The following is a 26,666-nucleotide window of genomic DNA, read 5'->3' as shown; positions in this document are numbered from 1 at the left end:
GGGGGGGGGGGGGGGCCGGGCGCGTTTCGACAACGGGCAGGACAAACCTTCGGTATTCATGATCAGCCGCTCGGATGCTTCTGCCGCATGGCTGGCAGAGCCAGACACCGGCCTTTGCGCATTTGCAGACGGACTGTCGCACTGCATCAGAGTCAAATGGCAACTCCGGGTCCAGCGGGGGGATCGCCAACGCCGCGATCGGCGCCGTGATGCAAGTCCTGCACAGCCTGCGATGTCTTTCGCGGAGCGCGACCGGCGCAGGCGGTTTGATCGAGCAGTTCTGGGCCATGGCCGTTAGCGCGATGCCGCAAGCTTGCTCGGATCTTGAGCAAGCTTTGCTGACGCGGGCAAGAAACCTACTCGGCAGATGACCTCGCCACACCTTCTGCATTCGTCTACCATGTCTCGGGCGCAGGCACCCGACTTGCCGTTGTAGCTGCGGCCGTCTTCCATGTAGTGCCAGTTGCTGGCACGGGCGCGGTAGCGAAGCAGCTCCTCGGGATTGACGGGGACTGGTTCGTTGGTGCAATGCAAGGTCGACGTGACGAGAACATTGCGATATTGAATGAGGCCGTCGTGCAGAGAATGACATGTGCGTGCCAGAGAATCCAACGTATTCAAATCGATGGACGAGACTATGGAGGAAATGATGCTGCGACAACAAGTAACGAGGCAGGTAGAGCGAGCAGGTGTCAGTCAAATGCCCCGGAAGAGGTCTGCTGATGGGTAGCTTCTCAAGGGCCGGGGTTGAACATACGGATAACACTGAAAAGCTCTAGCAATTGACTCTGAACAATGCGTCGAAGCAGCAGCAGGCACGGCTGCGAGCTGGTCGGTTTTGTTTTGTAGCTGGCTCTTGGCCTGCAACGCCTGTGTAATCAGATCTTCGGGCGGATGACTGGCGCCATCGTCGCCCTCTTCCTCCAAATCAAAGAATCGCGCCATTGCACAGAATTACACCGACGTTTGCTGCCGAGTGGCGAGGCGAAGACAACCAAGCAATGCGAGGAGAGGTCGTCGGTTGAGTCAGCTGGCCGGAGCCTGGGCACAAGAGGCGGGAAAGCGGAAGGGAAAGACAGGTCTTAAAGGACGAGGAAGGATATTGACGGAGCCATTGCACTGGCCGATGTGCACATCAACCCGACGACAGACGAAATGGAAAACGAGGCGACTTGACGTGGATGGATGACGGTGGCGGAGAGCTCGAGGTAGATTCATCAGGCGCTGGTCTCGTGCTTCGATCCCCACCAGGCGCGACGAGAAGGACTCGTGGGGACCCGTGGGCGGCTGCTCGTCGAAGCAGCGGCAGCGACGTCGGACTGCGACGGGCGCACGGAGTACAGCCGGGGACGATGCCGCCCCCCGCACGCCCCCGCACCGGGTGGGCACTGTGCTTGGCTGGCGACATGTACTCCGTGCGGCGTCACGGGCGAGACGCAGGGAGAGGAGCGGGCAGACCCTTCAAGCGCATCTGCCGTCCACTGCGTTGCAGGAGCAGGGCGACGCCCCTGGATCGCATCACGATATTAAACATCCGACAGAGTCAGGCCAGTCCACTGACCACGGACGACCGGTCTCGAGCTTTGTTTCCACTCATGTCAACATGTTAGTCCTGCCTCGACTCTCGACTGCCAACCGATCACGAGCATCCACTGGCCATCTCGCGTTCCCACCCACGGCGTCTACAAGCTGGCATCTTTGCTCCCCTGCAAGGCTTTCTTGTGGCCATCTCCGTCTGTCTATTGTCGTGACTCTATACTCTATAATCTATGGTCTAGCCGCTTTTATGCACACAGAAATTGACTGGAATCAAACTGCCCTCACCGCACATTAATCTCCGGGCAAAGAGCTCCAAGCCCAGCAGCAGCTCACGACCAGCTTATTTCGAACAGCTTGTATCCGATTTCGTCTGCTCGCCCAACTTCGCCCTTCTTTGCAACCTGCTGCACAGATGCGATGGTTAGCACTTTGCCGTCCCGCCGTCTGCATCGCTCTTTGTCTTGGAAGGCTTCCTCAACAGTGTCGCTGATTCCAGCAAACTTTCCATTCGGTCTCTGTGAGACCATTAGCCAAAAGACTCCCCCATCGCCGAGAAGCAAGCTGGCGCAGTCTCGCAGCCAAACAGCGTGTTCCGGGGCATATGTCACGTCAGCGGCCATGAGCATGTCTGCTGGGACGTCGAGAGGCGCATCCAGCGACGGAGCGGACCAATCGAGATGACATGCTTGAATCGGAGCTGCGTTGGGCGTTTTAGACATGTGCGAGCTGATGTTGGCTCCAAGGTTTGACAAGACGGTGGGGTGGTAGTCCGTTGCGAAAATGGCCGGGCGAGCCTCGGTGATGTGAGGCATGAGTCTCGACAAGAACAAGCTGACGAGTCCAGTTCCTGCGCCAAGCTCGACGATTCGGCTGGACGAAGAGAGGACGTCGTCGGTGAAGCGGAAGAGTTCCGGTTCCTTGGCTATCTTCTCCGACAGAGCGATGGATGCACCCCAAGTTTGCAGTCCGACGTCTGTGTGGTCTTCTCCGGTCTGCATCGGGGTATCGTACAATTCGACACGGATCTTTGCAGTGTCCTCATTTTCGAACGAGAAGGCGAATTCCCGCGTCATTCCGAGATGTTCAACCCCAACTGGCTCATCCTCTACCCGATGGCTTAAGAAGCCGAGGATTGAGCATGCCTCATCCACGAAAGGGTCCGAGATGCTCTCATCCAGCGAGAGCTCGGAGGCACGACCGATGAACCGCGTCAACCAACGCCTCGCAAACTCGCGCTCAAACTCGTCACGCCTCATCAGCTCGGGCGAGTCGTCGTCGTCAATGTCGGCTTCTGAAGCATAGCCGGAGTCTGGGGCTGTCAGCCGGCTCTTGCTGACTGTGTGAAAGTCCAGCGACGTTGGCAACGGGCAGTACAGCCTGTGCAAATTGCGTAACGCGGCCCCGATCTGAGCAGCGCTCAACGCAGTCGATCCCCGCAAGCAGGGCAAGCTTGTTGACGGGAGTATGGGGTTCCGAGCCTTGACACCCATCGTGAAGTGCAGGCAGGCAAAGTCGAGCTGGGCCGAGAATCGGTGACCGTCTGGGAATCCCGTGTCCTATCTACAGCCCGCCATAATCCAGACCACGGGCACGCCGTACTGTTGTTTCCATTGCATAGCCAGTGAAGGAACCTTGTTGATACGAACGAGCCACCTGGTCGCTGGTGGAGTGCCCGCACCATTGACTGGAAGCCCACGTGGCCCGAGTCATTTGTCCATGAAAATTTTCGACGCCGTCGTGGGGCGAAGAGGCCCGGGATTCAGCAGTGTGTGTAACTTTGCAACTTATTTCTCGAGCAAGCTCATGGGTTGCACACCTGTCGCAGTCGTCCGCGGGATCTTCTTGTACGGCCTGCTCGTCGCGCTGTTCTGCCGTTGCCATTGGCGTCATCTGGGTGGATCGATTCCATGTCACATGTAACTACGGAGTACGTAGCTGTGTTGGGAAACGGTCTCAAACTGAGCAGCGAGCCCTCTCCGACTTGGTGACCGGAATCAAAACAACACATTCTTTATCCGAGATTGAACAGTCAAACGCACATCAAGCGTCAAGGCCATGTGTGTCAACCCGCTGCTGCTAGAGAAGTTGATGCGTTGACACTGAAACGCAGTCGGCTCGCTGGGGAGTCCATTCTGGCTGGCTGAAGAAAAATAAAACAGAAAGATGAAGTCAACCAGTTCATAGCATATCTCAGGCCTCCATTGTGGCCGGCTGAAGAAAAATAAAACAAAAAGACAAAGTAAACCAGCTCCTAGCATATTTCAGGCCAAAGATGCAAAAAATGTAGATAGAGCTTGACAAGGCCATTCACTAGTCCGTACCCGGATTTGAACCAGGGATCTACAGATTTGCAATCTGCCATCATAACCACTAGACCATACGGACGACGGCAACCTGGCGAGATGTGACCGGGGAGCTATTAGATCTGTATATAATGACTATAGTATGTCTTGTGCGCCACAGCAAAATAATTTCCTGCAAGCCAGCAGTTTTTTTATTTTTCCACTTTACGTGATGGGATGCCCGAGAAGTGCCAAAGGTAAGTAGTCCGGAAGCGCCACTCAGCTGCCGTGCTGCGATGATCCCACGCTGCGGCCGCGATGGCTACGGTCTCTTTTGTTATTATTAAAAAATTTTTTCGCCCGCAACGTCGCGTGCATACGATTTGGCCCGTTTCAACAAGTATGCAGCAAGTTCGGTTTGTTTGGCCGCGGGCGATCCAAGGATGAACACGCCACGGCATTTCTGAGCAGGCAGTGCTGCCTCGGAGCAAAACCCGCGCCTCCCATCTCCTGTACTGTCACGCCGGTCGTGAACAAGAGGCCATTGCCGTGGGCAGTTTCTGTCAAGACAAGACAGGGCCGATTGCCCAGCGTATCAAGGGGCCCTCTCTTCGGTGTGCAGCCGTATGACAGCAGCTCCAGGTGGGACGAGCTGCTCCAGGAATATGATACATTTCTTGAGGAGCAAGTCGACTGTGATGATTGGAAGAAGGCTCTCAGACTTGCAGGCACAGTCGCGAGAAATCATTTCTCAGAGCTGGAATTTTGTCATGCACAGCCGGAGTTTGCTAGTAATAAGATGATTGCAGCTGGTGTGCTTCCTGCCATTGCAGCACAATGGGTCCGGAATATCAAGAAATTTGCAAAGCAAAGGCATTAGATTGTTTACACAGATACACGGCAGGCGCGAGCGATTTTCCTTTTTTTTTTTTTTAGAGACTAATTGATGTCTTTCTGGTGGGCAGTTTTAAGCCGGCCGCAAACTCGAAAGAGGGCCATGTGACTGTAAACGGCCTCGAGAGGATCATGGGAGAGTTTCCGAGAGTATTCAATGTTGTCAAGCCACTTTGCCTCAAGATACGGAGACCACTGTTTCCTTTCGACATGGATGAAAGGATGGCGTTGGGACACCTGCAGGAGAGCCGGAGCGGCTTCACGACGCTATAATTAATGCCCATGATGAGGCCATTATTGGTATCCAGTTAGGCAAAACGAGATGAAAGAGGACTGTAAATGAAAACTGTGATCCTGGGCGCGCTAGAGCTCTCACGCCAGGACAGCATTTCAACGTTGTGAAGTACAGTAGCTGCTAGTTTGGTGGTGGTTGGACGTGGATTCTCGCATGTCGAAACTGCGCTTCGGCAAGATCCGACCTGCTGCCAACGACATCGACACACTGCTCCAAGTACATTTTGATTTCCCGCCTAGCAAAACATCTGCATCATCCTTGGCGAGAAGTGCCAGGATGCATTGTCCATGACCAGTACGGATTTGGGCTCTGGATACCTGCCACGATGCTGCAATAGCTGCTCAATATACGAGTCAAACAAATGTGTGTTTGTTGATCCTTGATAAACCCACGATTTGATAATACCACCTTGCCAATAGGCAGGCAGAATATTCCATCGCCGGCCACGAGGGAACCCTTTCTTTTGCCTTGGGGTTATACCTCTCGGAGCCCAGCCCAGCCGTAGCGACGATGTCCAACATCTTTATTACGGCCAGACTCATCGACAGCTGCCATGAATCAAACTTTGCAGTTATATGTAGAGATCGGTCTCGGAGGTCTGCTGGGCAACACGTCGGGATACTTTCCTTGTCCAGTTCATGGATTCAAGAGCACGACCAATCGCGCTTTTCGACACTTTCACATTCCACTTGACTTCGGAACAGGATTGCGTCTCGTCTCCTTCTAAATCCGATTGTAAATCTAGCATTTCACGTAGACCAGGACGCGTAGCTGGTGTGATGGTACTGGGTCGACCGACTGGGTTTGGTGTCGAGGTTGCCATTTTCGCTTGCTCACAGCGGATTCTCTGGACAGTCCGCCGATTGCATTGGACAGCCGAAGCTATCACCTTGTTCTTGAATCCCTTTTTAATCAGGCTATGAGCGAATACTCGCCGGGCTGCAGACAAATATGGCGCCATGACTGATAAAGGTCGTTTTGTGGCGGTATTAATACCTAACATGCAGTGCTGTGCATAACAAAAAGAAAGAGGGAAAACATGAGAAACTGAGTGGTCTAATCTTGCTATTGTCAGAGGTTCGTTGGCGGTACCTTGCGGTACCTTGAAGCCAAATGGTGCCTAGGCCCCACTCAGTTTGTATTCAACGGCACTGATTCCGGTTTCCACTGTGGTCATATGAATATAAAGAAACATGCCGAGCCATGACATAATCAAGTAGTCCGTATGGTCTAGTGGTTAGGATGGCAGATTGCAAATCTGTAGATCCCTGGTTCAAATCCGGGTACGGACTGTTCGTCGATGCACAAGTCTTGTCAAATTTTTGCCCTCGTCCTTGTTACTTGGCCTGCAATCTCACCTCTGGCCGAGCGTGCATGAGATGGCTTTTATTTAGTGCGCAGTCGGGAACATCGGACATGTACATGTTGGCACTTGGTGGTTGGCATCGTGACAAACGCCATCCTCTAGTTTCGCCAACATCTGCGATCCACGAGCACCGAGGTGCAGGGCTTGATTCCCGTCGCAAGCTTTTTTTTTAAATGCTGCCATCTTTGCCCGGTGTTGAATCAGATCAGCTTGATGCTGCCTTGGTGAAAAAAGAAAAGGCTTGCGCCGCAGCTTGTTGAGGCGCGCGAACATCGCGGCCTTCCCCTTGGAGCTCGGTTTCTAGCAACCCCACGGTTGCGATGGGTCTCGAGACGTCTGGGATGCGTCTCGTTGGGCGACATGGGGGCACATGGAACGAGCCGTGGATGCGTCGAGGCGAGAACTTTACACGGGCTGTGTACGGAGTAGCAAGGCTCACCCAGACCGCAGCCGTGTTGGGTGAGGGCTTGCTTGGGGCTTGGGGCAGAAGACTCGATTCACATATGATGTCGTATGCCGTTCGTCTTTGCAGTAGTAAACGACTATAGTTTGGTATGAAAGCAGCAGTTGTTTTAGTTGAGCCTTTTTTTCGTCACTGCTATTTGTACCTGTTGAGATCTTAGTCTCCGTCTTGCCTTTGGTACAGGTGCGATATATATACCCTTGTAGGCAAGGGTGACGAGGGCCAAGGCTTTGAAATCTGGCGTCAAGAGGAACCTGAGAGATACTTTTAAGCTGATATTCAATGCTGAGAAAGATCCAAGTACACAAGTCATATTCTATAACCCCTCCCCCCCAAGGAAACGACTTTGCAGCATCCTCCTGCCCTAGGTCTTGTCATGATAGCCTTGTGCACCCCAAGCTGCCCAACCAACCATGTGACAGATGCTCAAGACAGAACGAACGCACGAGGCAAAGCTTCTGGCGTTTGCATCCTCGTGAGCACACCGGTAAATAAGGTGACTGCATCCACCGGAGACACACGGAGCGCACTCTCCTCCTGTTCATGGTCGCAGTACGAGACTTGCTTTTGCTTCTCTCCGGGACAAGGCTTCTTTTTGGCCTGTTACGGATAAACAGCCGGGATGCTGACCCTTTCCCCAGACTTGCTTGCAACGCAGTTTGTGTAGCTTTGCATCGCAGTGTTGAGACAAAGCTTAAAATTGAGATCTTCTGCTTCTGTTTGGCTTCCTTGGATACATTTATTTGTATCTTTGGTGGCCAAGGAGCTGCAATATTCATCAATAAACTTGTCGCTAGACGTTTTTCCGCGTGTGTCCAGAAGCTTCTTCCTCGCAGCATCCACAGCTTGGGTCTCGCAATCAGCTTCAGTATAGCCTGTCACGCAGCTATTCATATCTTGCTGACATCTTTCTTTGCCTTCTGTGCATTTTTTCCCATAGTATCTCTCACAAAAATCAAGTCTCTCATGTCGTTTTGTCTGGCACTCTCCGCGGTTTTTGTAGTATACCGGATCTATGTCTTTTATCTCCTTAGTACTGATGCCTTGTTCTGATGAGACATTGTGCCCAGACGCATCTGCTGTCTTTTGCCCAGACGCATCTGCTGTCTTTTGCCCAGACGCATCTGCCGTCTTTTGCTCAGACGTATTCGCGGCGGTTTGAGACGTATTCGCGGCCTTTTGCTTGCATGTTTTCGCCTTATTTGTATTTGCGATGTTTTCCCCAGACGTGTCTGCAGCCTTTTCGACGCAGTCTTTACTTGTTATACCCGAACAGTGTTCCATCAGACCTTGCCCGTTGGAGGAGAGGTCTTGTCCTTGTGGGCTGGCAGATGGCAGCGCCAAGGTGGATGTGGCCAAAGACACGAGCGTGATGACTGCTGCGACTTTCATGGTCAATGCCTTGAAGAGTTGACAGATAAGACAAAAGTATAGTTATTGAGTGGTAGTGATGATAAGATGTGATAGCAAGGAAAGGTTGTCGTGGTGAGCGATGTTCCTCGGGCAGACTTGTCGAGCCCATCGTCACCTTTTATACTGAAGCCTGGGTTGAGCCTCGTCCCTTGGCTCTCCTGGGCAGCCTCCAGGCCACGTACGCAGCCTCAACTTTCGTCCCGAATTACGGTGGAGCTTCTGAGTCTTGTTCTCATTACATGTTGCAAACGCATTGTTGCTTTCTGGGCACACGACCTTCATCTACATCTGACGTTCCAGAAAAAATTTAACTGATCGAGCCACAGGGTCGACCCTCCCCCCCTGACGTTGACCATGTGCCGGTAGGCAAAGTGTTGGATAAGATAACAACAGAGCACGCACGGGAAGCCAGTGGACATGACCTTGATGCAAGCGACGAGTCAGCATGGCCCCTCTTCTCATTTCAAACAAGGTCGCAGGTAAATTTGACGACTCGTCGACCGCCAGGATAAGCCGACATACGAGCTCGAGGAAAAGGGCAGATCGGGAAAGAGACAAGCCCACGGCGCGAGGCGACTGGAGCAGGTGATGTCCTGCTTGGGGCCGCGAACACCAAGGACGCATGCTCACTTGCCGCGAGTCTGCGACGCACAGAGCTGGCCTCTACCTGTTGGAAGTACGGCTGGCCGTGACATGTGCACAGTCGTGCGGGAGCCAATCTGCCTTGACCGCTCGTAGAGTTGCTTTGCAGTCACAGCAACAGAGATGACCCGAGAGGGAAGAGAGGTACTGAGAGGCGTCACTTCTGCCGTCGCCGACATGGATGGACCACCGACCGCCGAGGCATGAGTGGCAGGTTCCCTTGGCAAGGGCAAGCCATCGTCGACAGCCTGGCTGACGATGATGGAACGCCAACAGGGCGCGGGGTCAGTATGGAACAAGAGCTGGTCACAGGGATCAGGGCTTGGAGCAAAGGCTCAGTTCACATGCAATACCGTACGGTCCCAGGTCCCCGGTTCCTCAATCCAAAGAACCGACCGACGGGGGCTATACGTACAAGACGATGCCCGTGTATGTAGCCTTGGCCTGACGGCTCAGGCGTCAAGGGGTTCCTTTGTGCGTTGGTGCCTGGGCCCACGAGAAGCTTATGAGGGCATCGAGATGGCTGAAACGTCTGTGCACTGCAGCAAGTCATGTGGTTGAGGCTCTGTTGACCGCAAGCTCCGTGCAGCGACATCAGTACACCGGCCGCATACCGTGAACAGGCCGAGGCCTGGGGGCGAGGATATCCGGCACGGGATGGCCGGCACGGGATGGCCGAGCCGGACTCGCGCATTTCCCACGATGTTCAAGACAGAGCCAGAAGCCTCCCTGCTAACAGTCGAGAAGCAGGCAAAGGCCATGGTGACCTCCTCTTTCGTGCGGGCGAGTTTCGTCTTGGAGACGAGCGTCCCGCTTCCAACGCTCTCGCCGATGCTTACAGCCTTTCGGATGCTCAGGTCCCTCAAGTCGAGAAGCTGTACTGCATTGTTGCCGGCAATCTGCACGATGGGCCTGACCTCTGTTCTTCCATCCATTCGGCGTCAAAGCATCACGCCACTTTCCACTTGACGGAGGAGTGGGGGTTGTCTGCCTCGAGGCTTTTTTCCCAACCACATACACATGTTGCCGGCCGGTGTACTTGATGCCGTGATTTTGTACGTTCGGCTACTCTCTCGTTTCCGCACCAAGTCGTGTCCGCCAAGCTTGGCCCGGAATCGGCGTTGAATACATTTTTCTACCGAGTGCTGGATGCTGGGTGGAAAGTGAAATTATCGTGTCCCCGTCCGTTGTCCGTCGAGAACCACGAGGTCCAAGGTGGAACTGTGGACCAGTGGCCTCTTCTGTGTGCTCATTTTGGGTTTAGCTCTTGGTCGACCCCGACAAACTCCCGACTCCGGAAATAGCCGATTTTCCCTTTTGCCTCCTCACGCCTCTCGACGCTTGTCCATTTTCTCCGTCTCCTCCGCCCTTTGCTCGACTCAATCTTGCACTCGTGCCGTCGCACACGTTCCCCCGAACATTACGCGCCCGAGATAGCCAAACTCACCTCGACCCGGTCGACACCGCAAGTCCGCAGCAGGCAAACGTTGAAGAGCGTCGGGCGGGAAACGACTCTCAAGCCAGCGGCCACGTGTCGCTCCCTTTGCGCACACAGCTGCTCTCCCGCGCCGCAGTCCACAATGATAGTCACGCGTGCTATTTCCCTCACCAATTTTCTTGTTGCCAGCTCGGCGCTCGGATTTCAGGTTTTCGTCCTGTACCCGTGGCACAAGGAATTAGACGCCGGGTTCGAGGAGCTCAAGAAGGAGCACTTGAAGGTCCTGGATGCCGTCGGCAGCAGCCTCAGCGACCAGCAGCGAAGAGGCTTCATGAACAAGCTGAACGACACGAGTAGCCAGACCTCTAAGCGGTGGTGGTTCTTCTAGACGTTTGCTCGAAAGCTCGCTCATTCGTCCGTCCCAAGCTATGACAGATGGTATGTTATGGGACTCGGCCACAATGAAAAATTTTTTGGGGGGGGGGGGGGGGTGTTGGCCGGCCCCCTTGGACGTTCCGGATCATACTCGCCAGCCATGATTTGAATACGGTGTTCGTATACACGTCTCCTGTCTTGTCAACACTGCCCTCGCGACTCGAATTTCATACGTCAACAGCTTGTGCCCGATTATTTCATGAGCTCATCCTGCTTTGAAGAGGCCCATACCAGTTGGTCTGTGACTGGGTTATACAAGGATGGCCCTAGTCGCACGCTCGACTGAGCCGAGGGATACTTCTTCGCTTCGATTTCTCTTGCTTTTGCCGGCGAGCGATACGACCCTCGTCATGTGGAAGGGTTGTGTTGCCGATGTTGCGGGTGTCTGGTGTGGCAAGGAGCTTGTTCAGGCTACCACGTCTTCCGCCAGTCTGCGCGGCTAGAAGCGCGCCCAAGGACACAACTGGACCCCTACGGACTGCATACCACCGGCTGGCTTTTGTTTACTGCAGCGAACTTGCTGGAGCCTGTGGTTCCAATTGGGATTTCCAAAAACAGCGCCCCAGAGAGTTGCGCCCGTATATAAATGTAGCCCACGCTTCTCGAGACACGAGCGAATACAAGATTGGCCAGCGCAGAATAAACATGTATGTTTAACTCTAAATGCAACCAAGAGATCCGTCAGCGAACAAGTGAAGAATGGCAAGGTCGAGGGCCCGGAGGCCCGTCTGGTTGTAGTGAGGAGGGTGTTCCTCGCCACCAAGAGCAGGAATCATCCGTTTCTTGTCCGAAAGAAGCCCCTACCACTTTTGGACACCTACCGGCCCCGTTATTCCGCTTGATGCCCCGCGATCTGTTGGGTTGATGGTTGGAGGAAGAGGCAAGTTGCGCATAGTTGCGGCACACAGCCAGGCAGCCAGACAGCAGACGGATTCAAGGGCCACTGGCAGACGCCTGGCCATTTATTCACCACGATGATGAAATGGAAAGCAAGCGCCCCGCCGCAGGGCGCAACAGGAAGCATGAGCGTGAGTGATGAATCCAAATGCTGCACGCTGGGGAAAGAAATCGGTTTCAAGCCTCGCCGACAGCCGACAGGGGCGGGGTCGGGGTGGGTTGGAGCCCAAGTTTCAGCAGGCCTCAGAGGCAAGCCGGCAGTTACGACGGAGCAGAGCATGCCGGTGGTCTGAAACGTCTTGGCCTCGAAACCGTCACGGAACGCGGGGAGAGGGCAATGTAGTTACTTGCGCCAGCTCAGATCAGGCTGACATTACTCGAGAGTCAACAGTCCCCGCCTGTCCGTCCGAGCCCATCGTCTCTCCCACCCGGCGGAAACAAAGAGAGTTGAGTCAGTTGGAGTGTATCATCTGTTGCCATTGGGCCTCCTCAAGAGTCGAGAGGCTCACCATTGCTGCCGACACGGCAATGTCCATGACACGGTGACTGGGCATAGTTCCCTACTAAAGTGGACCAGTGTGCAAACCGCGCCAGCGTCGAGGGCTTACCTTGGACGCGGCGAAACGACAGAGAACGCTTAGCACCGGGGCCAGAGGGAGGGGAGGGGATATTCGCCCCCGCTAGATGGCGACTGCAATACATATATATCAAGGTCCAAGGATACATGTATCAAGGTGGCTTATTCCATGTGCAACCGGCAGCATTACATGCCCGACGTGTCAAGAGCGCTCTCGTCACACGATGCATCCTTCAATGGTTCCAATTGCTGTCCTCGGCAGCATCGCGAGGTAAGCCCAGCGTGGGAGAGATTTGTCCTGCCGTTAAGGGGCACGGGAGCAAAGGAGTGAAGCGACGACTACGACGGACAAGATAGAACCAACACGAGGCAGGCTTTTGCACAAATGGCGGCTGATGAATACTTGGCAGCGCAACGGTTGCTTCTGCCGCCCCCGGGACGACCAAGTGCGTGACCAGCGTCACCGTCACCACCAGTCTCACCGGGACGACGACGGTCTACAAAGCCACGGCGGCCGTCCCTTGGGAAGTCGACTGCAAAGACTGCGATTTGGCAGTGGTTACCAAGACTGAGGGCACCGCAAAGGTATGCACACGTATACATATATATGTATTGGCCGGGACGGATTCTCGAGAGCCGATTGTGCATGGCGCAACGAATTGCTGACCAGACTTGACGATAGCCCACCGTCACGGTCACATCTGATTACACACTCGTGCACCCCCCAATCTGTACCCAGTTTCCTGAACTGCCGGCCTCCGTTGCTCGCCGCGATGACTACCCATCCCCACGCTGGTGACTTGACTTGATGGGCGCAGCATTCATCCAGAGGCTGGCCTTACATGGCTGTACGGAGTACCCAGCAAGTAACGTTATACGTACTCTGTACTTGGGACGGGGAAAGGCGTGGCTGTGCAGCCCTGGATGCTATTTTTGGTCTTGGTTGCGGCTGAAAGGTGTCAAGGTGGTGCCAAGTTACCAAGTAGTTATCACGCAGCTAAACTCCATACCTGCCCCAACAGGCTAGAGCTTGTTAGCCCAGGTCTCCTCCCTGTGCTGTGATTTTATGCATCGTCCCACCGCCATTTTTTGCCCCTCCATTGTGCCCCTCCGAATTCCGGCCATTTACATCCAACCAGCACAATTGGTCAGCAAATGAGGACAGCCAGACCAGACCCAACCAACCCCTCCCCTCCACCACGAGTGACCTGCTAGGCCGCCCATCGGCCGGATTCTTACGGCCCGACTGCCAATCACTCCACGGTGCTTGATGTCCTCAATTTTCATTCTTTGTTAGACAGTTCTTGACAATCCCCTGCCTACCACGAATTATTACCAGCCGAAACCGTCCAATCCGCCATGGCGCAACAGTACGTCCCGTACCGGCACCCGTTCCGGCATAAATGACGCGAGCGATTCCCCGTCACTAACCCTGCCATTCAATAGATCCGTTCTGATGCTCGGCGCGGGCTTTGTGACGAGTGAGTATTCGAAACCAATTCGGGACTTTGCGAATTTACAGTGGCTGACTTCCTCAATTAGAGCCCACGCTCGATGTTCTGACCAAGGCCGGCATCCCAGTCACCGTCGGTACGGACTCCCTGCCAACCGCCGCGTACAAGTTCCTGAGAAAAACATAAAGAACCTCCACGCCAACTCAAAATGCCTTTGCTGACACTTATTCTTCTCTCCTTTGGAATTTTTCAGCTTGCCGAACTTTAAAGACTGCGCAAGCACTTGTCGGCGACAATAAACTTGCCACACCAACGACGGTCGACGTCTTGAACGACGATGCCTTAGACGCTGAAGTTGCCAAGCATGACTTGGTCATCAGCTTGATTCCATACATCTACCATGTCAATGTCATCAAGTCCGCTATTCGCAACAAGAAGAACGTTGTCACTACCAGCTACGTTTCCCCCGCAATGATGGAGCTGGACCAGCAGTGCAAGGATGCCGGAATCACGGTCATGAACGAGATTGGCCTTGGTATGTTCATTTATCCTTCAAAGTAACATGGGTCATTGCTAATCTTCGTTTTACCGCGTAGATCCCGGCATTGACCACTTGTGTAAGTACATGCGTGGCCAGCTTGAGGGCGGCCCTACCCATCCTCAACACGGCAGAAGCACCATCACCGACACCACAACCACTGACCCGAGTTAGATGCTGTCAAGACAATCGACGAAGTCCATGCGGCTGGCGGTAAAATTATAAAGTTCCTCTCTTACTGCGGAGGTATGTTCTACGGAGGCCGACTGCCCTGCGTGGACGCCCCACTGACAGCTAGCTTCAGGACTTCCAGCACCCGAATCGTCCGACAACCCGCTGGGTTATAAGTTCTCTTGGTCTTCCAGAGGCGTATTGCTTGCCCTCAGGAATGCCGCGTCTATCATACAAGACGGGAAGGTCTTCAACATTGCAAGCAAGGACCTAATGGGCACAGCCAGGCCGTACTTTATCATGCCTGGTTTCGCATTTGTTGCCTACCCCAACCGTGACTCGACTCCTTACGCCCAACGATACAACATTCCTGAAGCTCAGACAATCATCCGTGGAACTCTCCGATACGCGGGATTTCCACAATTTATCCGCTGTCTGGTGCAGGTCGGCTTCTTGGAGGAGACGCCCATTAAGGCCCTCGGGTCTCTCATCACCTGGAGGGAGGCCACTCAGGCTGTCCTCGGAGCTGCCTCATCCGACCCCAAGGAGCTCGAGGCCGCCATCGTTGCCAAGGCCGAATTCGACTCACCTGAGGACCGTGACCGAATTCTTTCAGGCCTTCGATGGATCGGTATCTTCTCTGACGAGAAAATCACACCCAGGAGTAACCCACTCGATACCCTCTGCGCCGTCCTCGAGCAGAAGATGCAATTCGGGGAAGGCGAGCGAGACATGGTCATGCTTCAGCACAAGTTCGAGATCGAGCACAAGGACGGGTCCAAGGAGACCCGTACGTCTACTCTCGTGGAATACGGAGACTCTACTTATTCTGCCATGGCGCGTCTGGTCGGAATTCCATGTGCCGTGGCCGTCCAGCAGGTTTTGGACGGTACGCTATCTGAGAAGGGAGTTCTGGCCCCCATGTCTGCCAAGATCAACAACCCGATCATGAAGGAACTGAGGGAAAAGTACGGCATTGAGATGAAGGAGAAGACTGTCTTGTAAAGAGGTTTTCTGGGACAAAAAATGAGAGCACTTGCGAATTTAAAGGGAGAACGCGACATTGTTACGGCCACAAACTTGGTAGAAACAGCAGAATAAACGTGAGAATGCGATCACTTATGTAGTTCGGTTGATTCGAGGTGCTTTTGGCAAGCTGCCGCAGAGGGGCAGGGGCTCTTGGCGACCGGGGGGAAGGCGAATGTCTTGAAATGAGACAAGGCCAAGTTCACATAAATCGCGACGGACGGAGTAACTAGGTACCTAGGTAGGTACTGAACCTGGGCACCCAGGTTCTTAAGTACCTACTAAGTAGGTACTCCGTACACCTTAATGGCCATCCCCAAACCGACTGTGTAGTGACTACTTGAGTACGGAGTACTTAAGTACCTAGGTATTCCGTAATGCATGCCATGAGCAGTGGGCCCGCAGCCAATATTCCGACGAGAGTGCCTGATGTGCCTTGTTCATAAAGTGGCTGGGGTCAATCGTTCGTCGCGGCGCCGGCCACACGAGCAACGCCAGATGTATGGAGCACATACCCACCAACTTGGTAGGTACGGAGTACGGAGTACCTAGGCAGGAAATGGAGGAAGGCATGTGCAACCCTGGTCAAACCTCCTTGCTCCTGCCCCTGCCACCCAATAATTTGAAACCTGCCCGATGACTTTCTTTCCAGGGCTTGAAACTCACATCAGGCTCATTTACTTACTCCCCTTCACCCCGTCCCTTTTCCCACTCGATTTCGTCGGCATCACCTCACCCGCAATACTTGCTTCCTCCTTCGCGAGAGCGGTGCATTCGTTGACGTCGGCCACGAGATACGCGCAGTTGTGGAGGGGCACATTTGGCTCACGTTGCATTCTGTTGGATGACGACGCTGGGCCTCGGAAATTGCAAGCTCCCGAACGCGCCATCCAGTCACCATCGCAATTTGCAACAAACGGCGCTTTCTCCAGCCTCCCTCGACCGTTGCTCCGTGCGCTCAGCGCTCGTGACTGCGAGACAACATCAACCGCCCAGTCCGCCCGCTCACGATATCCTTCCCCGCTGATTCAACCCCATCGTCATTGACGTCCGCAACATGTCGCAATACAATAGACTGCCTGGGTATGGAGGTGATGGATACGGAGGCGAGGGATACGACAGAGGCAAGTCTCTTTGAATCGTACACTGTCTTTATGCTTTGAAACCTACTCAGCCATCATCCATGCCCTCGTGGATCAATCTCCGACTTGCACCCCCCTCACCCCTGCCAGTCCCTTCATCATGCTCTCGAATTTGCGGAATCCCGACCTGGCGGCCACTGTTCTGCTTGTCCTTGCACAGCCTTTGACAACATGTATTTGCTCATCGCCGAGCATACGCTAGCCCGAGTGATCGCCATTCATCTTTGTCTGGTAAAATACCTACCTTCCCAAGTAGGTGCCTTTTGCCTCTCGCGGTGTCAAGGTCGTCACTGTCATCCCCCACCTTCACCATCCCTATAGAATCTCTTCCAGCCACCTTCCATGATCTCCATCGCTCACACCCCTTGCATTTCTTCTTCCACCTCTGCGCCTGTTTGTTGATAGCCTGCGCTGCCCGTGCTCGTTGACTTCCCGCCACAAGCTGGACCGGCTCTCTAGTCCAACGAGACGACATTTCAGCAGGCCGACAAATCCGCTTAGTCGCCGCCATAATATCGCGCATTCGCTTTTAGTCGTGTATTTTTTATTTATTTCATTTCAACGGTTGGCCCGGGAGGCCACTCTAACATTCGTGCACAGAAATCGAGATGCAAAACAACCATTATAACGATGGGGGCCTCGGGGGAAGGCGCTCACCTTCAGCGGGAGCTGCTGGTTATCAAGCAGATCAATACTATGACGACCGTGGAGGACATAATCTAGGCCCCTATAGCAATGGCTCACAGGGTCAGCGTTATCAATCAGACTACTCAAACGAAAGGCTGTATATGCAAACGCCGGTACGTTGGAAGTCAATGACCGTGGCCACGCTGAAACTGTTGATGCTCATTCTCGTAGCAAACGATAACGCAGACATCGAGCCCCGTGCCATACTATCAGCATCAACAAGACCACGCCGTCAACCCCCAGCGGATACACGACCAAGGTGAATTTTTCGACGGCTACAATCAAGGGCACCCTCCATCGGACCATCAAGCATTCGATGACGATGGTCAGCCACTGATGCAAGATCAGCTTCGCTATTCAGACAACCCTCGACATCACACCCAGACTCCAGCTGGAGGAATCAAACGATGGAAAACGGTTAAACAGGTCTTGTTGTACCGTGGCAACCTCGTTCTGGACTGCCCCGTTCCTCCCATTTACTTGAAGCAGAATACTCACAGCCCACACCGCGACGAGTTCACTCATATGCGATATTCCGCCGCCACGTGCGATCCTTCAGACTTCTACAACCAGAACTTCACCCTTCGTCAAAAGCTTTTCAGCTCGCCTCGCCACACTGAACTTTTCATCGTCGTGACCATGTATAACGAAGACGATATCCTCTTCGCTCGTACCATGATTGGTGTGTTCAAGAATATAGAGTACATGTGCAATCGCCCAAACAGTAAGACCTGGGGCAAGGACGCGTGGAAGAAAATCGTGGTTTGTGTGGTGAGCGATGGGCGTGCCAAGATCAATCCACGGACCAAGGCTATTTTGGCAGGCATGGGTGTTTATCAGGAGGGTATTGCGAAACAGCAAGTCAACGAGAAAGATGTGACGGCGCACATTTACGAGTACACCACCCAGACCCACTTGCAGCTCAAGAACGACGTGGTTTCTCTGGTCCACAATCGGCAGCCGGTGCAAATGCTCTTCTGCCTCAAGGAGAAGAACCAGAAAAAGATCAACTCACATCGTTGGTTCTTCCAGGCGTTTGGCCGCGTTCTGGACCCCAACATTTGCGTCCTGATCGATGCTGGTACACGCCCTGGAGGCAATTCCATCTATCACCTGTGGAAAGCCTTTGATTTGGAGCCCATGTGCGGCGGAGCATGCGGTGAGATCAAGGCCATGTTGGGCACGGGCGGCAAGAACCTTTTGAATCCGCTAGTGGCCACACAAAACTTTGAGTACAAGATGAGCAACATTCTCGACAAGCCTCTTGAATCTGCCTTTGGATTCATATCAGTCTTGCCTGGTGCCTTCTCAGCTTATCGCTACCTTGCCCTGCAAAACGACAAAAACGGAAAGGGCCCGCTAGAAAAGTACTTTTTGGGTGAGACTCTGCATGGTGGCAGCAACGCCGGACTTTTCGAGTCAAACATGTACCTGGCCGAGGACCGAATTCTTTGCTTCGAATTGGTCACCAAGCGAAATTGCCATTGGATTCTTCAATATGTCAAATCTGCCACGGGAGAGACTGATGTGCCCGATACTGTAACGGAACTGGTTCTCCAACGTCGACGATGGCTGAACGGATCTTTCTTCGCGGCCATTTATGCCATTGCTCATTTCCATGAATTCTTTCGTTCGGATCACTCCTTTTTCCGGAAATTGGCCTTCTTCGTCGAATTCGTCTTCAACACAATTAATATGATCTTTGCGTGGTTTGCCATTGGCAATTTCTTCCTAGTTTTCAAGATTCTCACGACGAGTCTCGGCTCCGACGACCTACTGGGAAGAACAGGAGAGATTCTAAGCGTCGTGTTTACTTGGCTCTATGGCGTATTCTTGATGACTTGCTTCGTGCTCTCCATGGGTAATAGACCAGCTGGTTCTGGCAAATTGTACACAGCCATGGTGTGGTTCTGGGCTGGCATAATGATGTAAGCATTCGACTCGCAAGCTCCCGCCCCCATTTGCTAACAACTACAGATACTTGATGTTTGCCGCCGTCTTCATTGCGGTCAAGGCCATTATCAAAGACGTTAATAGCGGCACAGCCTTCAGCATCAGCCAACTATTCAGGAATCCAGTCTTCTACACGCTCATTATTTCCGTCATGTCCACTTTTGGTATTTGGCTCATTGCCTCGATCATCATGTTCGACCCGTGGCACATGGTTACTTCGTTCATACAGTACATGTTGCTTACTCCTACCTACACAAATGTCCTGAACGTCTACGCTTTTTGCAATACTCACGACGTTTCGTGGGGTACGAAAGGTGACGACAAAGTGGAAAAGTTGCCTTCTGTCAATACCAAAGACGGCGAGGGCAAGACGGATCTTCCTGACGAGGGTGATTTGAACGCCCAATATCAACGCGAGGTTGATTTATTCAGCACAAAGTTCAAGGCAGTCAAGACGCCGCCGTCTGCTGCCCAGTTACAGGAAAAGCAAATGGACTACTACCGAGGTGTACGAACAGGTGTAGTGTTGATTTGGATGATTACCAACTTTGCTTTGGCTGCGCTGGTTCTCAGCTCGGCTGGGCTGGAGAAGATTACGCCCGGAAGCGGCAACCGTCAACAACAAGCATTGGAGCGATCCAACATCTACATGACCATTGTGCTCTGGAGTGTGGCGGTACTTAGCGGATTCAAATTTCTCGGCGCCATGTGGTTCCTGGTTGTGAGGATGTTCAGAGGAGTTTAGAGCGACATTGCGTGGCTCAGGAAAAGCTGGACAACATGTCACGCCGGCAGAGATGTTTTTCTTTTCTCTTCCTTTTTCTCACTTATGTAACGACGCTTCAATTCTGGATTATACCCACCCCACATTGGAATGAAGCTTCGTGTGGAGACCACGGCGAACAATGCTGAGACGATGAATGGATACGGGGGAATTTAGCATGTCAACATTTTCGATCTAGATATCAATATGGAGTTTAATTGAGACTTGTACACAAGGCAACCAATGATGCAGGCCGGATTCATTGTGACGCTGTAGATGCCTACCTAGGTACTTGAGTAAGCAGTGAACAGGCTACGGAGTACCCAGGTCCCCATGCAACATGACCGGCCTGCCGCTTGGCTTGACTGGATTTGTCGATTCAACACGTCTGTTCTGGAGATGGTTCTGCAAGCGACTGTAGGTAGCCACTTATCTGTCCCCAAGTCAAATACGACATGCACAGAGCTAGGCTTGCAGAGTCGCCATGTTGTGTTCCAGGCTACTTGCTCTTGATGGTCTAGTCTAGCCTCATAATTCATGAAATTCACGGGACATGTTGCAAGTGGCACACTCGCCCGGGAGGTTGGTCCCCAATTGGGCCTCGGCGTTGTACCAGCACGTATCAGTAAGCACAGCAACCAATCTGTCCGACAAGTCCGACTCGGAGCGTTGCCCAAGACGAAGAGTACCTGAGTCGGCTCTCTCAAACGTGGGCAGAAGGGTCAGGCACGCTTCTGTTCCTCTCTCCGAGGCCTGTTCCATCCATCATCCGGATGGGTTTCCCAAGCCACCAACTATAGTTTCGTTTGGGCGGCTGGCCTAGCAGGCGCCACTTCATCCTTCGTCGTCGCGACAGGACACGGGCGCTCAAGAATCAAGATTGAGCCCGCGCCGCCACAGAACGTTGCGGAGATTCTGGCAAACGAGACAACAAGGTGGTGACTGTGGCCGAAGCCCGAGTTGTCCGGAAGTGCACGACTGACAGATGGTTGATGCGCGTTCGTCTTCTGCACTGCACACTGCCCGCGCTGTTCGATTTTTGGGTGAGCGCTGTCCAGGATTCAACGGATTGCGCAAAGGGAAATGCCGCACGCACACGTCGCGAGCTTTGCGGGAGAAGGAAAAAAGTTCCCCTGCGAGTCGAAGCAGCCGACGGGGGCGTTTCTTGCGGCGCGTGCTGGTCTCACGGCTCACGGCTCACGGCCGCAGGGCGTACATGTTGACGGGGAGCAGCTTGAGGGTGGGACGTTCCGGCAGGCCTCTCTGCAGCTCGGACCGGACCACTGTCATGCCGGCCTGTCGGAAGATTCTGCGGAAGCTGCTGTCCTGCCTGGCCGCGACGTTAGCCCGCGTTCCCGGCGGTCCGGGGGGGAGGCGACGGCGGGGCCGCGACGTACCTCGTGACGCTGCTGTCGGTGCTGTCGTAGACGTCTGTCCCGCTCGTGCTCAGGTTCTCCTTGACCACGACCAGGCCGGTGGCGGGCTTGAGGACGGCCTTTGCGAGCGTCAGAAAGCGCGCGACCTGCTCGTCCGTGAGGTGGCCCAGGCACCACTGCACCCAGATGAGATCGTACTCGCGTGCCGGGCTGGGCCGCCACTCCTCCAGGCCGACGTTGAAGATGCTCCGGACGCCGGGCCTGCCCTGGAGCGCGGCCGTGAACTTGCAGATGGGCTCCACGACGTCGACGTGCTCGGAGACGGGGAGGAGGAGGCCCTCCGTCACCCTTCCGATGCTGTTGTCGCGTCGGGGCCGCGCGTTAGCAGGAGGCAGAGGGAGCCAACGACACTGGGGGCAAAAGCAAAAAACGACCGACTGACCCTGCTCCTCCCTCGAGCGTGCTCGTGAGCGTGCGGCGGCCGCGCTTGGTGCCGATGCCGAATCTTGCCAGAAAGGTTCGCGATCCTTGAAGGTCGATCTGGCTAAGCGACGAGAAGCCGTCGTGCGCGGGGATCCCCCCGAGCATTCCGTTGACGTCGACCGGCGCGCTTTCCCAGTACGCCCTCGCTTGAGAGGTGTTGATGCGTCCGTCTGGGGCTGCGGGACTGTCGTTTCGTTGGGACATGGAGCGCGGTCGTTGGCCGGTTTCGAGGTTGTGTGCGGCTTCTTTGTTGCTGTTGTTGGCAGTGATGGCGTGGAGTTGCATTTTGACTGGCGGGGTCATTAGTCAGCACGCCGTCTGAGTTGAAGGAGCTTGACACTTTTCTTATTTTTTTTTTCCCCTCTCTAGAATTACTGCCGCTGCCTTTTGTTGTCGCATTCCCTTTTGCAGGAGTCATTTCTGACCATGAATCCTCTCGGATCACTCAACACGCCTCGTTGCAAGCTGCTATACCCAATTCCTGCCCAGCGTCGTGTTACACGTAAAAAGGGATGCCATATCCGATTAGGGCCAACGAGGCCGGCTGCATGTGCCTGGGCACAAAAGATGTGGCATTACGATGCGCGAGCCTCAGGAAAGCTCGAGGCACGAGAGGTTGGAAGCCCAAGGCATCTAAGTCCTCATCTCGGTCGATATAGGAGCTCGTCGGTCAGTCAGGTCCTTGGTTTAAAACCGCGAGGCCGGCTTAGCACTACACGACGTCATCTTTACATTGAGCCATGACTGCTCCAAGCCCTCTGTACCAAACCTACAGCTCATACGTTTTAACCAATACCTATCGGAAGGCGGTATTTCCTTCTTCTCTTGTCGTCCCGGCGAGGCATCTTTTTCATGTTGCACTACAGCTTTGGAATTAGCATTCCGTAAAAGTCTCGCTCTGGGCCAGGAGTCAGGACGTGGGTGAGGCTCGCCTCGGTATTCATCACCGGAATGAGTGGGTTTTTCTGTGAGCCTTCAGCTTGGCCTGCACCTTTTTGCTGTATTTCGTGGCTTGCCCGATGGGGTGATCTCACTGCTTGACCGTGTTGAGCGCCTCGTGAGCGTAGGGTGCGAAGCTGGACGAACTGAGCGCTGGTGAGCGGCTGGGCTTGGAGATGTTTACATTGTCTTCCCCTTTGCCGCGCCTGTTGCCTTGAGTCTCTTTCTAGCCTCAAGTGTTTAAAGTAGAAGAAGGTATACTTTTAATGGTCAGTAGTTTCTTAACTTATAACACTCAAGTTGAAAAATATTCTTGGTAAAAATATCTTTTTAGCTTTTGCATAGTTCTCTGCAATTTGGTCTACTTGTAATTACTTGCTTATTCTAACATTATAGCCGTCTAGAAGCTTGCCGCATGCGCTATCGCGCTTCCAGCATGCCGAACCTGGTTTCTTCTCGAAGTTCCCCTCGGCGTTGCTTCCGTCCTTGTTTCCGCCTACGGCTCTCGCCCCCTCTGGAAGTAACATGACTGCACCGCGCCGGTGTGGTTCTCGCTCTGGGTAGGGGCCTCGGGTGCGTCCTTGGGCGGCGAGAAACCCCCGAGGAGTGCCTTGGCGGCCCCGAGTGACAATACCACGTCCCCAGTCGGCTCCCCGGGCGGTGTCTCCTTGCATCTCCTCGGTGGCGCGCTGCCGACAAGGCTCGGGCGGGCGCGGCTCGGCCCGAGGAGGGCAACGCAGATGACGACTGACGTCTTCGCTCAAAATGGAGATGCGTATCAAGAGCAATAGGCCGACTTGAGAAGAACTCAGCCGTCCAGACCCTCCCCAAGGAAAGAAAAAGAAAAAGTGCCAGCTGACATGGTGACTATACACGTGGTGAGGCTTTACACCACTCCGTCTAGTTACCATTGTGACGAGCCAAGTCCACAGCAGCAAACAGTTGCGTGGATTTACCCAACATTAACTTATTTGGGAGGTTCTCCGCGAGGATTGTGATTGCGGCGTACAAGTCCTTACTGAGAGTGAAGGTAATACGCTGCGGGACCTTGAAGCTGGCATACACTTGTCCCGGCACAGCTGAGTGTGTGTTGTGCTGTGCAAGACGCATTTTGCGTAGAATTAGATTCGATTCGACCCTAGCAATGCGTCAACTGGATGTAATAGGGAAGTCGATGCGTAGTCCTCGCCCTAACTGATTGACCAACTAACTGACTTGCTCTAGCTGCAAACTTTGGGCCCGTTGCTGCAATGCCACCGATGCCCAAATCGTGGCGTTGCCCTCTGTGACCAGACTCTTTCGCGAGATATCCACCACGGCTTCTGGATGAAATCAACAATACGCGGTGCCTGACCAGCTGATCAAGAGGTTTCTTTGCCTGCCGCCAGGCTTCGCTTAATCAACCGACTCAGCATCTCGAGAAGCCAGGGAGGCCTGCGACACGGCAGGGGCCGCTTTTGAAGACACCTGGATGGCGAACGACTGCGACGCGGCGTACGTACGCCCCCTCTTCGCCCCGGCTGGGGATTCCCGCAAAAAAGTGGAGCAGTTCCGGCCCGGTCGCCGATTGCCGTGCATCCGGCTGCGCCGGGGCCAAGCTGACCCACTCGGCAGCCGGCGTCCAGTGTTCCCATCCCTCGGCGTCTACGAACCGCGCAGTAGCAGCTCTCTTCTTGCCGTCGTCATCCACCCGCGCTCCACGTGAGCCCCTTGCGACGGCACAGACGCCCTGGACATGGGTGGAAGGAAGGGGAGAACCCTACTGCCTCTATTGTAAGCCCGCCGGGTGAGCATGTCAGTTCCCAAACTTGGCGGTTTCAACCCCCTTTCCATGGGCGTGAGTGCGTGGCCGGCACGATGCTGCCTCGGCCGCCGTCTTTCTGCACTGGACATCTTTTCATCCACGTGGCTGCCCGCCCGCGGTGACGTTGACGTGGAACGATCCGGTCAAGTGTGCGCCGTAGCGAGAGGCTCTCTTGCGCGTCGAGAGATGACTGAACTGGGCAGGACGTCGACCGTGTGTGGAGGAGAGGTGGCCGGCGTGAGGGCGAAGATGAGACGCGAGGTGCCCTGCCAGAAGAAAAATTGGACATTCCTCTGAGCCATGGCCAGTCTCCAACAAGACCTATGGATACTTGACGCGGGACCTCCTGTAGGTGATTTGCATGCTTTGGTAGATGTTGCTCTGTTTCGAACAGTGCTAGGTTAATCTACCCCCGGGATCCGCAAGCCCGTTGTTCCCCAAACTGCCTGACTACTGGAGGCGGTCCAGTCCTTGCGGTCCTTTGCAGCTTTCGGGTGAGAGAATGCGAGCTGGTACGAAACAGTCTGTTGCGGGAATGTAGAGGGAGAAGAAGCACGTCAAGTTCTAGCGGGCCTTTTGAGTGTAACGCCCGCGTCAGCACGTCTCGGTTAGATTGCACCAGACTCATGCATGCATGCATACGACAGCCTAGCATCAATAAATCAGTACCTCGTGGCTACGGACGGAACAGTTCATCTACCAGTCTCGCGTCACGCATATTACCAACACAGCTGTCTTGTGTTTCGAGATGATACCTGATGGCATCTTGCTTTTCTCCAAAGCCCCTTGGCGATGAGCCGCGGCAACTACGGAGTAGTGGTTGTAGCAGCTAGATAAGGGGGCCTCATTCAGGGGCTAGCCAGTCAGAAGCCAGCAGGAATGAATGCTGGCTTCCTGGCACAGGCAACAGTCTCCCCTGCGAGATCCGGGCCGTCCCGAATCTTGCCTTGCCCATCTCCCCTCTACAGCGTAGCGACAAGAGACCAATTTCGTCTCGATGCATTTCGCCATGGCCTCGATGCATGTGCTGTGGTGATAACCTTGGCCGCTCAACTATCAGGTGGGTGGATCAGATTATCAGATCACAGACGTTCCCATGTTAACCCCGGTGCCATGAACGTCCCCCCACTCTCGTTGCATTCTCAAACCCGCAGGGGAGGGCAATGGAGACGCACTTACTCGCTAGTCATGTAGCACACCGCGCCTGCTACGTGCTATGGAGGAATTCTCTCTTATTGAACCTGCTTGTTATACATATCAAGGAGCAAGCTGTATATAATCCTCGCCTCACGCCACCACGTGGCATTTTTTTTTGTCTTGTAGCTTGTACCCTGCCTCTTCGCTTTATAAAGCTGGAGTGGATTGTGTAAATCGTATTGTGGCTTTAAAGAGCCAAGTCAATGCGGCAAGTCATGCACCGGAACAGTACCGCGGGTTAGGACAATGCAGCATCGCCATCTGTTTCCACTGGTCGGAAGTAAGTGGGCTAGCCACTTGGCGACTCGTACTTGTCTGACCCCGTGACGGGTCTGGATGTATAGCTTGTAAAGCGCATAAACAAGTCCCTACTCATGCAGAAGTGGGCATACCTCGCTTGATAATGCTAAGCTCCCATAGTAGAGCTGTTGCGCTGAAAAGAGCAAAAGCGTAGGCCCACTACGTCTCTCTAGCAGACATCAAGGGGCATATGTTCTATGCCATCTCAGCACGTACTATTACTAGCATCTAGTATATGTAGATCAAGTAGACCGCGGCGCTCTCTTCAAGAGATTCAATCCCCTCCACGCTACTATTTATCGATTCATATCGATTCTTCATTCGTTATTATCTCTCTATCCCGTCATAAGCCTAGAACCCTAGAGCAAGATCACTTTACACACAGCTGTCTTGTAACAGTACACGGCACGAGAATGATCGAGTGTGGTTTGGATAAAGTCTCTATTTTCAAGGAAAAAGAAACAAAACTCCCAGCAAGAGCTGTAGCTAAAGTTATCGACATAATCAAGCGAGACGTTTACTAACCAGGGAGGTCACATAACCGCCTCACATCTCTGGCTCTCTCGTCACGTTAACTACCTAGATACGCATC

At 53.9% G+C, this 26,666-nt stretch overlaps 8 protein-coding genes across 8 annotated transcripts; 3 read left to right on the top strand and 5 right to left on the bottom strand.

Moving 5' to 3' along the window:
• Positions 1-294: 294 nt before the first annotated feature.
• On the bottom strand, positions 295-945 carry MAM_05460 (uncharacterized protein; the record flags this gene model as incomplete). Its single annotated transcript, XM_040824258.1, has 2 exons — positions 295-652; positions 758-945. 2 exons carry the CDS (start codon positions 943-945, stop codon positions 295-297), a joined length of 546 nt encoding a protein of 181 aa, XP_040677583.1.
• Positions 946-1,868: 923 nt separating this feature from the next.
• MAM_05459 (uncharacterized protein) lies at positions 1,869-3,029 on the bottom strand (the record flags this gene model as incomplete). The annotated part of the gene is made up of 1 exon (XM_040824257.1): positions 1,869-3,029. One exon carries the CDS (start codon positions 3,027-3,029, stop codon positions 1,869-1,871), a length of 1,161 nt encoding a protein of 386 aa, XP_040677582.1.
• A 6,368-nt stretch (positions 3,030-9,397) lies between these two features.
• MAM_05458 (uncharacterized protein) lies at positions 9,398-9,829 on the bottom strand (the record flags this gene model as incomplete). The annotated part of the gene is made up of 2 exons (XM_040824256.1): positions 9,398-9,433; positions 9,509-9,829. The coding sequence occupies 2 exons, from the start codon at positions 9,827-9,829 to the stop codon at positions 9,398-9,400; spliced, it is 357 nt and encodes a 118-aa protein (XP_040677581.1).
• Positions 9,830-10,474: 645 nt separating this feature from the next.
• Positions 10,475-10,720, top strand: MAM_05457 (uncharacterized protein; the record flags this gene model as incomplete). The annotated part of the gene is made up of 1 exon (XM_040824255.1): positions 10,475-10,720. One exon carries the CDS (start codon positions 10,475-10,477, stop codon positions 10,718-10,720), a length of 246 nt encoding a protein of 81 aa, XP_040677580.1.
• A 2,880-nt stretch (positions 10,721-13,600) lies between these two features.
• MAM_05456 (saccharopine dehydrogenase) lies at positions 13,601-15,409 on the top strand (the record flags this gene model as incomplete). Its single annotated transcript, XM_040824254.1, has 7 exons — positions 13,601-13,611; positions 13,688-13,722; positions 13,784-13,831; positions 13,949-14,230; positions 14,292-14,312; positions 14,408-14,479; positions 14,547-15,409. The coding sequence occupies 7 exons, from the start codon at positions 13,601-13,603 to the stop codon at positions 15,407-15,409; spliced, it is 1,332 nt and encodes a 443-aa protein (XP_040677579.1).
• Positions 15,410-17,180: 1,771 nt separating this feature from the next.
• On the top strand, positions 17,181-19,957 carry MAM_05455 (chitin synthase class I; the record flags this gene model as incomplete). Its single annotated transcript, XM_040824253.1, has 3 exons — positions 17,181-17,372; positions 17,431-19,187; positions 19,237-19,957. 3 exons carry the CDS (start codon positions 17,181-17,183, stop codon positions 19,955-19,957), a joined length of 2,670 nt encoding a protein of 889 aa, XP_040677578.1.
• A 1,215-nt stretch (positions 19,958-21,172) lies between these two features.
• On the bottom strand, positions 21,173-22,119 carry MAM_05454 (uncharacterized protein; the record flags this gene model as incomplete). The annotated part of the gene is made up of 3 exons (XM_040824252.1): positions 21,173-21,305; positions 21,373-21,708; positions 21,794-22,119. The coding sequence occupies 3 exons, from the start codon at positions 22,117-22,119 to the stop codon at positions 21,173-21,175; spliced, it is 795 nt and encodes a 264-aa protein (XP_040677577.1).
• Positions 22,120-23,673: 1,554 nt separating this feature from the next.
• MAM_05453 (uncharacterized protein) lies at positions 23,674-23,883 on the bottom strand (the record flags this gene model as incomplete). The annotated part of the gene is made up of 1 exon (XM_040824251.1): positions 23,674-23,883. The coding sequence occupies one exon, from the start codon at positions 23,881-23,883 to the stop codon at positions 23,674-23,676; it is 210 nt and encodes a 69-aa protein (XP_040677576.1).
• Positions 23,884-26,666: the final 2,783 nt, after the last annotated feature.

This window comes from Metarhizium album, assembly GCF_000804445.1.
Source record: "Metarhizium album ARSEF 1941 chromosome Unknown scaffold_14, whole genome shotgun sequence".
In the NCBI taxonomy this organism is placed as follows: Eukaryota; Fungi; Ascomycota; class Sordariomycetes; order Hypocreales; family Clavicipitaceae; genus Metarhizium; species Metarhizium album.
This window is presented reverse-complemented; position numbering and strand designations above follow the sequence as displayed.